The sequence below is a fragment of the Mauremys mutica genome, chromosome 2 (assembly GCF_020497125.1).
Source record: "Mauremys mutica isolate MM-2020 ecotype Southern chromosome 2, ASM2049712v1, whole genome shotgun sequence".
Classification (NCBI taxonomy): domain Eukaryota; kingdom Metazoa; phylum Chordata; order Testudines; family Geoemydidae; genus Mauremys; species Mauremys mutica.
The window spans coordinates 142,672,485-142,686,331 of NC_059073.1; the positions used below are offsets into that span (position 1 = coordinate 142,672,485).

A 13,847-nucleotide genomic window follows, 5' to 3' on the forward strand; every position below is an offset into this window, starting at 1 on the left:
CAGTAGAGATCAAAGCGCTTCACAATCGTTAATGTGTTTATTCCCACAACACCCAGAGGAGGCAGGGCAATGCTATGATCCCTGCTTTACAGTTGGGGAATTTAACTGACAGCGACAAAGGCCTTGTCTACACTACAGATGCTATGGCATGGCAGCTGTGCCCTCTAGCCCTGTAGCATAGGCACTTGCTACAGTGATGGAAAGGTTTTTTTAAATCTACCTCCGTGAGAGGCAGTAGCTAGGTCAAGGAAAAATTCTTCTGTTAGCCAGGTGGAGACACCACTAGGTTTAGGTCAGCTTCACTACATCTCTCAGGGGTGTAAATTTTTCACACCCTGAGTGACATAGCTAGGTTCAACCTATACTTTAGGTGTAGATCTAAGCCACTTGCCCAAGAGGATGCAATCTGTGGTGGAGCAAGGGATTGAACCTGGTCTCCCAAGTCATAGGCTAATGCCCTAACCACTGGACTAGCTGACTGCAGAGCAGGAGTTAGATAGGATGTACTGGAATTACCAGAGTTGGACTTCAGCCAGGAGTTTTGTATAGAGTAGCAGGGGCGCTGGAACAATTTGTATAGGGGGGTGCTGAAAGCCATTGAATCAAACTGTAAACCCTGTATATGGTGGGAACCATTTCAAGCCAAGGGATGCAGCAGGATGTCCAGCATTCCTAGTTTCAGCACCTACATAGAGGAGTGGGGCTTTTTGTTCTCATGACTATTTATCCCCTTCCCTGGTTTTCTAGGATTTGATTGGCGATTTGAAGTCTGAACTGAGTGGGAATTTTGAGAAGGTGATAATTGGACTGATGACTTCCATCACACTGTACGATGTGCAGGAACTGAATAGGGCCATGAAGGTAGGTAAATATTCACTGACGTTACCAAAACACCAGTGAGTTCAATACATGGCATGAATTAAACATTCCCCATGCAACTTCTCCCAAGAGAGGAAGAAAGAATGTGTGACAGGGTGCTAGTCAGGTCACTTAACACAATTCTGGAAGGTGCTCTCTGCTACTAAGCTAATGAGGGTTGTATAAGAACCTGAATAGAACATTTCAGCGTGGTAGCCGTGTTCATCTGTATCAGCAAAAAGAACAAGGAGTACTTGTGGCATCTTAGAGACTAACAAATTTATTTGGGCATAAGCTTTCGTGGGCTAAAACCCACTTCATCAGATGCATGCAGTGGAAAATATAGTAGGAAGATATATATACACAGAGAACATGGAAAGATGGGGGTTGCCTTACTAACTCAAATGAGACAAATCAATTAAAGTGGGCTATTATCAGCAGGAGGAAAAATCACTTTTGTAGTGAAAATCAGGATGGCCTATTTCCAACAGTTGACAAGAAGGTGTTAGTAACAGTAGAGGGGGGAAAATTAGCATGGGTAAATAGCTTTTAGTTTGTGTAATGACCCATCCACTCCCAGTCTTTATTCAGGGTTTTAGCCCATGAAAGCTCATGCCCAAATAAATTTGTTAGTCTCTAAGGTGTTACAGGTACTCCTCATTCTTTTTGCTGAATAGAACATGTGCATTAAATCTGCAAACACTTTCTGGACTATGTTCTTCCATTTTGTTCTACTGTGCGATAAGAAAATGAACATGGTGATGTGTTAGGTATAAGACAGCTAGATTGTTAAAAGTTGCAATATGCATTACTTTCGCACTAAGGGCTATTCATAAGTCCTTTATCCTGCTACCCATTTGCAAATTCGGGCTTGACCCTGAAAGAGGTACACATTCTATGCACTAATAAGAACATAAGAATGGCCACACTGAATCAGATCAGTGGTCCGTCTAGCCTAGTAACCTGTCTAATGACAGCAGCTGATGCAAGATGCTTTATAGGGAATGAACCGAACAGGGCAATTTCAAGTGATCCATCCCGTCGTCCAGGCCCACCTTCTGGCAGCCAGCGGTCTAGGGATGCCCGGAGTATGATCATCCCTGACCATCTTGGCTAATAGCCATTGATGGACCGTGCCTCCAGAAATTTATCTAGTTCTTTTTTGAACCCAGTTATACTTTTAGCCTTCAATAGCCTAGCATTTATATAACACTCGGCATTTTCAAAGCACTGTACAAACATCTGAAGCTGATGGGAGCTTTTTAACAACACCTTTTTTTGTTTGGAAAAGGCGGACTTATCCAAACCTAATATTTTTGTGGGGAAGGGTCTGCTTGGATGAAAAAGTTTCTTGGGTCCAGGATGAAATGTCTGGTGAGAAAACTAGTCGATAACCTGGGATGTGAGAGACCAAGGGATGTGAGAGACTCAGGTTGATGTTTCTGGTCTGAATCATACATAACAGGGACTTGAATGTGGGTCTCGCTCTTCAAAAGTGAGTGCCTTAACCCCCTGGCTGTTTTGGGGTGAGTGGGGCATCTGTGCCTCTGCTTCTTTACAAAATCTCTCAAAAGGTCTCAGTTTCATCCTGTTGCATAATGGGACTTTTTGAGATTTAAAAAAAAAAAAAATCTTTCATGAGACACCCAGCTCTACAAACAAATATCACCTCATTGCATGAAGTCTGTAACGTATCCCCATTTAACAAGTGGTGAAACGGAGGTAGAGAAACTAAGTGACTTATCCGGACGGGGGGAATGCTCATCAGATCCTGGACTATTACTCAAGAGAGCTGATTCTCAGTCCTGTGTTGCCATCACAGTGCCTCTGTTTGCTGGTAGATTGAAAGCAGCTTTCATCCTGATTCTCTGTTCCACGTTTAGGGTGCGGGGACAGATGAGGGCTGCCTGATTGAAATTCTGGCTTCTCGTTCCAATGAAGAAATCCAGCGCATTAACGAGACCTACCATCGTCGTACGTAGTATAAATTATGAGATGCTATGTTGTTAGTGCATTTAGAGTAACCTGTACTGGGAGAACAAGTGGGGAAACTTGCAAGAGGTCTCAACTATGGCCCAGATCCAGGAAAGCACTTTGGCATGTGCTTAAGTTCCACTGATTAAGCACATGTGTAATAGATATGGCAATGTCCTGTAATCTCTTTGGGAGATCTCACTGTATTAAGTTCATGTATCATTGTGGGCCAGGGATTGTGTGCAAGTCCATGGGGGAGGATGACCACTGTCTTTCTGGAACTAACAGTGGTAGGTAAATTCACTTGGGTTGTAACACCTCCAGAGAGGTACCATAACCTGGAGACGCTTGCATATACTGCATCAAACCGGATTCTCCAGAGACCAACAGACAAAGAAAGGACTTTTGGATAAATAACGTGAGTTTAAATTCACTCACGACCAGGGGCATGTGTAGAAATTTAACTTTGACCCCTTTTGGGTCCAGAAGGAGCTCGCTCTCCATACAGCTGTGGCCCCGGGGCTGGAGGAATTCTGTGCCCCGGATGATTATTTGAGGGGGGAGTGTCCATGTCCCTGTTTGTCCCCCCTTGTGCATGCCCCTGCTCACGACTTTGTTTCTGATCCAGCAAATGGACGGGACTTTCTATCTAAGGGTAGCCCCAATCTTTCCTAGGAAGGATTGGAACTTGGAAGGAATTTGGCCTACTGAGGCCCCATAAGACTGATGGGTGACCTGGTAAGATTTTTAGCATGTGCAGAGGAACTCTGTAGCCTGATTTGGGGTGGGTTAGTAGGGTTGGTGGAATTTATCCACTTAATTTAATTTATTTGATAATTAATTTTCTAATTAGTAATATTAATAATAATTAATAGATATTAATAACATGGGTATGGCTCGCCAATATGTGTGATCAGAAGATAAAGTTCGTCCTGAATCAGGCTTCACAGAGTTTATAAAAGGAGCTTCGGGGTATATGACAGGAACTTACACTGAGACAGAAATAGTCATAAAGACCTTTTATTAAAATCAATGAAACAATAAGTAAATGTAAAAATGTTAAAACAGTTCGAGATTACAAAGTTACAAAATATCACAGTTCTTTAAGAGAGATATTTATGATAATACACTGTGTTAAACTCACTCTGTGCAGTAGCACTTTGGGTGTTGTTCACACTTCTGATAAAGGAAGTGATAGTATGGGTTTGACTTTAACCCTATATAAACTAGGTGCTTTAAAAAGGTAAAGCAGAAACTAGATTCCTTTTTACTTACAGCTTTGAAAAGAAATAATACCATGGCCTATTAATAGTTAATAGCCTTGTAGATGGGTAGCATCGATGCAGAGATGGGGTTGAGGCGATGGGTAAACAGGAACAGATAGATGGGTGTATCGCCTGCCTAATGGTGATTTTTTTTTTACCTTTTATAGAGCATTATTCGGAAATCCTTCCGTCTATGCCCAAATTTAGTCTTTCCCCCACGGAAATGTTAGGGTACACCTGCCTCATAGGCTAACATGTGTGTGCGTATGAGTGACAGTTATGTACGCATTTGTGGTGTACTTGTTAGATTTGTGGGCAAAAATCCCTATTTCCACCCTTTACTGTTATTGGTTCAGTTAAAGGTCTCCAGACTTCTGCGTAGGTATTTTGTCTTATTATTACTTTTCTGAGTAAGGGTCCAAAGGTTACTTCAGCGTCACAGGATGTCTGACCTGGATGTCTGACCTGGATTTCAGATTGCTATTGCAAATCTATAAATCTATAAGCCTATTACATACTTAAATTTATCAAAAAGACATTTTATACAGACCAACAGACTCTTACTGTCTTTAATGCTTTCACTTTAAGAATAAATGTGCTTGCTTAGGAAAAGCTGTGTGGTAACTTATAACTGCGGGCAGTTGCCACAGTTCATAGCCTTTGGGGAGAAAGCAAAGTGCAGATGCAGGTCAGTTCAGGGAGTCTGGCTTGCTGGGGAACTCGCAGCATAGTCAGGGAGCTGTGCAGCCTGGAAAAAATGCCTGTCAGGAGGGAGAGAGACCTGCATGTCGGCACTAGAGAGCTGATGACTGGGGAGCCTAGAGTTAGGGCCTTTGGTGGACATGGAGGGGGAACACGAGTGTGGTTGCCCTGAATGGTGACAACATACTTAAAGCGAAATGTGTGTTTCGGGATCCTTTCCTGAACCAAGGCTTAAATCACTGTTTCCTAAGGCTGCCTAGTGATTTATTGGCAGAAGAAGCTAGAGAAATCCCCACCTCCTCTTGACCCCAAAAACATTTAAATTTCCCAGCCAGCAAATGTGTTTCCCCCAGTTTGTATTATTAATCGTTAAATACTGGATGCACTACTTATGTTGATCTAGAGGTAGAAGGATCTGTGAAAGCGCGTGCGCGCACACACACACACACCCTCTGTAAAGATTTAAAAACAATCCACTCAAACTCTAAAAACTGTATCCTGTGAACAGCATCTTACCCACCCCACATGATTTCTCCAATAGCTCTTGCTGCTAGCAGTTCAGTCAAACAATAACTGAACAATCAGAAAGACATCTTGTGAAACTAAGAAGCGTCGTAGTCGGAGCAAGAGACTGAGTGTTGCGATAACTTCTTTCTGTCTGTCTTTCACTTGATCGTGACCTAGTGTGCCTGCATCGTTATGCTCAGTGGACAGAGACTTAAGCCTTGTCTAAACACAGGGTGAAATTCTGGCAACACTGAAGTCAATGGCTAAACTCCCACTGACATCAGAAGAGTCAGGATTTCACTCAGAAGTTGTACTGGGATCCTGGCCTGTCACTAGGGCCCCTAAGTGCGGCAATAATACAAACAATAATGGTCAAAACTGCTTTTAAAAATAGACTTAAACTGGTTCAAATCCCTGTATAGACAGAAGTTTTAAACTAGTTTGTCTCCTTTTTCAGCTTGTCTATGTATTTACAGATGGTAGCTTGTAGTGGTCCCTCCGTTTCAGGCTCAGAGGGAGGCCACACTGCCTCACTATGTAGCTAACTAGCTATAACCCAGGGTTCAGGTGATAAGTGTCTCCATACAGAGGTTTGCATCAGATTAACAAAACACCTTTAGTTAAACCAGTGCAACTTTGTGTGTGAAACAGGCTCAGATTTATTTTAGAGAGAATGATCCAGATTGGCTTCTCATCCCTTACAACTGTAACTGTTGATTAATTTCACATACACTGACCTAAATCCAGAGCAACTCCACTGAGGTTGCTTACACTGGTGCAAAGGGAGAGAAGAATAAGATCCAGGGTCAATGTGGCAATTCCTAGGAAGGCAGGTTCAGAAATTGAGAGACAGACGCATAATCCGGACACCTAGGTCACGGCTGGACATGTAGAAGACTTCTCTAAGATGAACAGTATTTAGGTGCTGAACTTTTTCTCTGTTAAAAGCAAATGTCTGTGTTCTCTTGCTAGAATATGGAACTACCCTTGAAAAGGACATTGTCTCAGATACATCTTCCATGTTCCGCCGCGTGCTGGTGTCTCTAGCTACAGTAAGTCCAGTTTAAGAAAAACAGTCTGGTTCTTGTTGCTGTTGAACAAATCCTCTAAGGGCAGGTCTCCACAAGAAACTGACAGCTGTCTAACTACATTTCTCATGTTGGAAAAATCACACCCCTGAGCCAACACAGTTATACCAACCTAACCCCCAGTGTAGACAGCATTCTGTTGAACGGGGGTAAGAGGGGGGTTTCACCCATCGACATAGCTACTGCCTCTTGCAGAGGTAGATTAATTATGGTGACGGGAGAAGCTCTCCTGTTGGCATAGTCGCGTCTTCACCTTGTTTTAGTGATGAGGTCTCTCTGTACTCAGTACCATGAATTTCTGATTCTCCTCTCTCTTACACTGATGTAGGTCAGGAGCAGCACAGTGGAAGTCAGTGGAGTTACACCAGTGTAAAAGAGATCAGACAGAGTTGTATTAAATACTAGTATTAATCCTCCCTCTCGTCTGGTTCCTTCTCCTGCTCTCTTTTATCCCCTTCCTAGGCATCCTTCCCCCTCTCCTGCTGCACAGCCTTCCTCTGCTGATCTCCTGCAGGACTGCCTCCATGCCCCCTTGCATTTCACCTGGTATCTGTGTATCATGTTGGTTTGACCCGAAGGGCAGGCTGCTCAGGGGGTGGGCCGGGGTGGGGCAGGAATCAGGGTGTGTGTGTTAACACCATGTGCTTTCTTAGGGTCCATGGCTCCCACTGACATCAGATGGAGTTGAGTCCTCAGCCCCTCTGAAAAATAAATAAAATCAGGCCCTTAAATATTTCAGAGCTTTCTCCACCACCCTTCTTGCGACACTCTGTTGCATAATTGCAGCTGCTTTCCCAATAGATACTCATTATATGTGCTTGGTAACTTGTTTTGAACAGCAAGCTTGCTAGACTCTTTTCATGAGCCCCTTTGAAAAGCTGAATTTAACACAGCCCTCTTGTGTTTCTGCAGGGAAACAGGGACCAGGGAAACTATGTGGATGAAGGCCTTGCTCAGCAAGATGCCCAGGTCTGTAGCTCTTTGTACTCTTTGAGAAAAATCTGCCCCACCCGTTGTGGATGTTTGCTGAACCCCCGGTCCTTCCATCCGTTGTTTTTTAAAGGCCAGTGAAAGTCATCAACCATTTAGCTGGCATGTTTGTAGTGCACTGGACTTGGGACCCAGACAATCTGGGTTCTAGTCCTGGTTCTGCTGCTGGATGACCTTGGACAAGTCTCTGCACCTCAGTTTCCCCATATGTAAAATGGGATAATGATCTTTTTGGAAGACCCAAGCTCTCTGGCTTTACTTGAGCTTTTGGGCTAACCCTTATTTCATGTGCTTGATTCTTTCTAGTGCTTGTATGAAGCCGGAGAGAAGAAATGGGGGACAAGTGAGGGACAATTCCTGACTATCCTCTGTTCAAGAAACAAAAATCACTTATTAAAGGGTAAAAGTCTCAGCAATTTTCTACATACTTTTTCTTTTTTTTTTCTTCCCTTTTCTTTTTTTAAAAGCACCTTTTTTAGGTACATCTCTTGGCAAATAGAAAGGGACCCTTCTCAAAGGCACAGGTCTACTCTGGAGTCTGGTCTTATGTCGCTACTTCAGAGTATTTTAATACAGGCACCTATTCTTGTGAGCCTAAAAGGAACTCTAGAGAGACCAGAATTAACTTTATGGATCACCTGTGCTCCAGTCTTTATACCAGAGGTAGTAAATTGGGACTTTGGCGACAATTACCAAGGATAGGAGTTTATTATTCTAAGAAACTTGCTTCTAGAATATCAGGGTTAGAAGGGACCTCAGAAGGTTATCTAGTCCAACCCCTTGCTCAAAGCAGGACCAATCCCCAACTAAATCATCCCAGCCAGGGCTGTGTCAAGCCTGACCTTAAAAACCTCTAAGGAAGGAGATTCCACCACCTCCCTGGTAACCCATTCCAGTGCTTCACCACCCTCCTAGTGAAAAAGTTTTTCCTAATATCCAACCTAGACTTCCCTCCACTGCAACTTGAGACCATTACTCCTTGTTCTGCCAACATTTCCCCTACAGGGAAGAAAGACAGGCACCATTCTGCTGGATCTGCGGTTCTCAAACTAGGGTCTGTAATGATCTTGTTAGTGGCTCTTGCAGAGCTGGCTGGTTGCAAATACTGCTGGCGAAATGGCAAAGATTTCCTTGTGGCAGAATGCTGAACCAAGTGGGAAAGTTAAGCAACTCAACTTGATCCCATTAAGTAATAATTCATGACCCTGTTACCAGCAGTTGTTGACTGACCAATTAGAAAACTGATGATCATTGAAATGATAAACTGAATGATTTCCAGGACAACTGCAATTTTCTACCACTTAAAAAAGAGGCAAAATGTGCATATAAAGTACTCAGTTGCTTGACCTGGCAAACTGGACCTTGATGGTTAAGTCTTTGTAGATGGCACCAACAAATCTTGCTCAATGACTCTTCATTAGTGTGTGTTCTTTTCTAGTCTTTGATGAATACAGAAGGATTGCTAAGAAGGACATTACAGAAAGCATTAAATCTGAGATGTCAGGGGACCTTGAAGATGCCTTATTAGCTGTGGGTGAGTATTCCAGTTTTAAATTTAGGGTTGTTTAGTTACACAACAGACTGTCGGGGTGTAGAATGGGAAAGGATTGCTTCTGTCAGCCTCGAGCACAGAAGCCATGGAGTTGAAGCTTGGTTAACTTTCAAATCCATAGGTAGTCCCTGAAATAGAAGGGGATGGGAGAGTGGACAGGGATGAAATGCAAGGAGCCTGTGATGTGTGCAAAGTGCTTTGCTTTTCAAAGCAACAAAGTGTGTGGCCCTTGAGTTAAAATCATTTTCTCCATTGCAGGAGACGCTAGCGTTTTATCTAAAGTATTAGGCTTGCTTCACCTTGGCATAGCAAGACATACGTGCTGTGTCTCTTGCCCACTGTCTTCACAGAGCAACGTGCAGGGGACATGCTTTGTTGATGGCCAGTAACTGTCTCCATTCTTACCACAGGTCGCACTGTTTTACCCCTTGCAAATACAGCAAGTGGCTGTGAACAAGATGGCAAAAGTTCCACTGCTCCCACTCTCATTATTTACCTTTGCCACCAGGTGCTAAGGGTGCTGACATTTATCAAAGATCATTGCAAACTTTAAACAACTGGCTGTACTGTGATGGACAAGACTTCAGGTTTATTTGAAGGGGCTCGTTCTTTTGCATTGCCCTTGCTGTATTTTTCAGCTTGTCCAGTGGCCTCTAAATCCATACCTTGGAGCTTCTTGGACTAACAGGGATGTGCATGTTTTGGCCCTGATTCTGCAAATGGATATGCAGACAGACCTCTGCATCTGCCACTAAAATCCCATGCAGATCTGATGGGAGCTTTAAGCAGTAACTGCAGCCTTGAAACTTAACGATTTGGAAAATCTCCCTTGTTCTTTTCTCTTCACAGTAAAATGCGTAAGGAATAAGCATGCATACTTTGCTGAAAGATTATATGGTTCCATGAAGGTAAATAGCTTCGGTGTGTATGTCGTTTCTCTCCCCTCTTCCCCCCATTAAATATAGAGGCATGCTAAAATAAATAGCAGCTGGATTTAATACTGCAGCGGGAGAGGAGAGAGGGCAGCAACCCAAGAGGTTCATATTCATCATGGATCTCCTCTCCTCCTCTGTTAAGGGACAAAACTGGCATTGCCCATTATATGCAGAAAATAGGGAACTCTATCACACTCAATGCAAAATGCTTTGGGCTAATTTCCCACCCAGAAACTGTGGATGAAACCTTGACCATTAACAATGATTTACCCATAATGCACAATATTTGTTCAAGGATTGCTTTTTTCTTTAGGGTTTAGGGACGGATGACGATACACTCATTCGAGTGATGGTGTCACGCTGTGAAATTGACATGTTGGATATCAGGCATGAATTCAAGAGGATGTATGGGAAATCTCTCTACTCCTTCATCCAGGTAAGCTTTCCTTTCCTAGAAACCATGGTCTTGCTGCACACAGCACCAGCCACTTTGTCCCTCTATTCTGACTAGTGACTGGTCCACACTTTTCAGACAAGAAGCTATTATTCTTGAACAGATTTTTTGGGGGTAAGTGTATGAAATTGTCCATTCTTTATATATATTTTTTATTTTTCACCAGGCATTCAAATAAATCTTTTTTTTTTAAATGACAAGGGAAAAGGAAGGAGGAGAAAACAGAAAGAGAGGGAAATGCACAATAAGGGGAAAAAAAGAATGAAAAATTGGGTCCATCTCAAACCCCACAAAATTCAAACTTTAAAACGTTTTTACCTTGTATTAAAAATTTTTGACCCAGCTCTAATCCTGACTTGCATTGCCCTTACAAATTTTGGCATTAGGATTGTTTAACAGTTTTCCAGTAATGCCAGCCTGATTGGTCTGGTGATGAATACTAAGATAACACCATCCAGCCCCTTTGTACTGGCTATCCTAGCAAGATTTCTGCACTCACCCTCTACGCTGTGCTTCAGATCCAACTCACAATGTCTTGTGGTCAGAGAACACTTATTTGTCGACCTTCTATAACTATAAACTGGGTGTCTTAGAAACATTGGCTTGGATTCCTCAAAAGGTTAATGGGCAGATTTTTTTTTATCTCAAATACTCCTGTAAGTTGGATTTCATATTTTAATACTGTAGTGGTGTCTCATTTGATTGATCCTTTTTGCTTGATTTTTGTTATAATCAACTTTGCATTTTCAGTTGGATAAAGTATTAACTTTGTCTTAAAATGGTTGTGGGATGTTGTAGCACATGGTAATAGCGGCTGCATTTTAGTGGTGGGCAATGTGTCCTTATACATGATCAATGTGTGTCGAGTACTCTGGGCTGAAAGATGCACCTTAAATGTTATCAAACCTTAAGTCGGCAAAGAAATACAAAATCTCATGGGGACAATTCCTACAATCATCTCGGACTGGTGTAAATGATACTGTACAGCCTTTTCCGAGAACACTTGTTGCACATCTAATCACGTCCCTCTCTCTCTCTTTTTTTTTTTTTCTTTTCTTTCAGGGAGACACTTCAGGAGACTATAGGAAAGTCTTACTCTTGCTCTGTGGTGGTGAAGATTAAACCATGTGTAACTTCTTGTTGGCGGGGAGGAGAAATAGATCACAAGATTTATTTTTTTCAATAGCTTTAGATAGTGCTATTAGAATTGACTTAGGTTAGTCAATGCCAGTTGCCTCCTATTATATGCTTTTATTGCTTAGAATATGCAATGCTGCACTAATTGTGTCACCAGAGCCAGTCATAACTTTACTAGAATTGCCTGGCTGAATTACTTCTCCCAGCAGGCTTTGGAAAGACTTCTTTAAGCCATGTTTGCAGAAACAAGAGCACTACATGTTTCCTAGAGTCTTAGACTCCATTCTACAGTTGGATTATCAGTGCTAGAGAACGGCATCTTGCTGCAAAAAAGGGAAGCAATGGCTATAGACTCTGAGCAAAGTTCGGTTAAGTGAGCATGCAATTAGCTTCCCATTATCAAGCTCACATCTGTGTTGCCATACAGTGCAATTGCGTGGGTGTAACAGAGGGCCGGATTCTGCCCACTCCTACAATCCCTACAAAATAGGTGGAAATGAGGGGAGAGTTTAACCAAAGCCTTTAATGCTACTGTAACTTGATCTATCTTCATCCACTACATTAATAATTCTAGAAGCCTTGTGACATCCCACTGCCATTGAACTTACTGACCAACTGAGGTGGGCTTAGGCACAGAATGTATAAGACTCTGCATGGGAAAATATTAACACCATCCATGTGGGAAAAGTACAGAAAACAAGCTTTATTTCTCTGACTGTATTCCAACCTAAAGAAAACCATTAGTCTAAAATGCAAGGCGTGTCTAGATCGAAACGCAACCTTTGTTAGAAGCAAACTATCAACATTCCTCATCACTATGGCTATTTGTGTATGTAGATCAGAAGATAGGAGCAGGATATAATTCACAAGCAGCAAATTAGAAACTCCAGTAGCCTTCGGCCTAGTCTACCACACACACATTTTGTATTAATATAAATGTTGGTTAAGGGTGTGACTTAATTAATATAGTTACACTGGTATGTCCTCTACTGTGGATGCAGTTATAATAGTATAAAAATGCTTTATGCTGGAATAGCTTATTTCCCTGTCCGGACGGTAAGGTTGAAAGAAGCCATTCTGTTCAGAAACCTAATCCACATTCTGTGTGTTTTACAGCAGAATAACAAATGCACCTTAGCTTTCCCTGTCCTATAGTAAATTCCTTGTGGAGATCAGGCACTGGGCTCTTAAGCCACATCTATATGTACAGCACTGCACGGCACGGCTATGTTCTGCAGCACGACTGGTGAAGATACTCTATGCTGATGGCAGAGAGCTCTCCTGTTGGCATAAAAAACCTACCTCTGTGAGTGGCAGAAGCTATGCTGGCAGGAGAAGCTTATCCCGCTTTGTTGATATAACTTATGTCGCTCGGGGTGGTGGTTTATTCACGCCCTTGAGACATGAGTTATGCCAACATAGCTGTAGTGTAGACATAGCCTTAGTGTGAGTTAAATAAAGGGAGGCCACAGGTGGGCAGAGGTATAGTGCTAATCTCATCTACGTCATGGTCAAAAGTAGTGTCTTATCTCTACTACAATTTTATAGTAGGACAGGGCTAGCTCATGAGCATTAGTTGTCCTGCTGTTTTAAAAACCAACAAGCCCAAAACACTTTTTGTAGCACAGTCATAGCTTGAGTGGTGCAGTAATAGTTTTCGGAAGGAAGCAGTGTGGGCTGAGCATGGAAATAGAAGGCAGGATCGACGGTGTTGTCAACCCAACTTTGCCACTCACTTTGCTCCCATTGACTTGGCCAGGTGCAAAACTGGAACCTCTCTGGCCTCGGACAAGTCACTTTGCTTCTGTGTTCTGTTGTCTTTTATGTTCCCTTCTTCACAGGAGGGTTGTTGGCAGTAAGTCTAAGCACTACAACAATCTGCTGCTCAGTAAGAAGAAACCACTTAGCCTTATCACTAGAGTAGGTTCACATGTGCCCTCTGGCTTTACCATAAAATGGCTCGCTGGCCAGTGCTCACTTTTTCAATATAATAAACCAATCATTTCTTTACTTTGAATTCCAAAAGGTGTCTTCTCTGAATGAGATGAAATTGCATAGGTGCATTGCCCTGGTTGCGCTAAGCTTGTGTTTACTTGCCTCTCCCACAACTTCACATCAGTTGCCTCTCCAAAGTGCAGCCAGGACTGCCCCCGCCACAGCAAAACCCAGTGGAGGGTCCTTGGGAAGAGGAAGTCTCCAATGATCCGCTGGGAGATTCTCTCACATTACCAGGAGAGGGGAGAAATGGGGTTTATCCTTCTTGCAAAATAAGGGTGGAAGGGAGATCTGCCTACAAGTCCCCTCAGATCAGCTAAAGTCAAGGCTCCCACAGGAAGATCCTGTGTTTCAGCAGTAGTTTTGGACCTTGGTCCCCCCATTTGTGAA

General features: G+C 42.7%; 1 protein-coding gene across 2 annotated transcripts in view; it reads left to right on the plus strand.

Moving 5' to 3' along the window:
* ANXA4 (annexin A4) overlaps nt 1-13,472 on the plus strand; it is a 28,324-nt gene extending 14,852 nt beyond the window's left edge. For both annotated transcript variants that reach the window (XM_045003083.1, XM_045003084.1), the window contains 9 exons: nt 748-861; nt 2,742-2,832; nt 6,279-6,358; nt 7,307-7,363; nt 7,691-7,784; nt 8,823-8,918; nt 9,786-9,844; nt 10,185-10,307; nt 11,388-13,472. In XM_045003083.1, the coding sequence (XP_044859018.1) occupies nt 748-861; nt 2,742-2,832; nt 6,279-6,358; nt 7,307-7,363; nt 7,691-7,784; nt 8,823-8,918; nt 9,786-9,844; nt 10,185-10,307; nt 11,388-11,447 (774 nt within the window). In that variant the 3' untranslated portion in view covers nt 11,448-13,472. The remainder of the gene's footprint in view (nt 1-747; nt 862-2,741; nt 2,833-6,278; nt 6,359-7,306; nt 7,364-7,690; nt 7,785-8,822; nt 8,919-9,785; nt 9,845-10,184; nt 10,308-11,387) is intronic.
* The last annotated feature ends 375 nt before the right edge of the window (nt 13,473-13,847 follow it).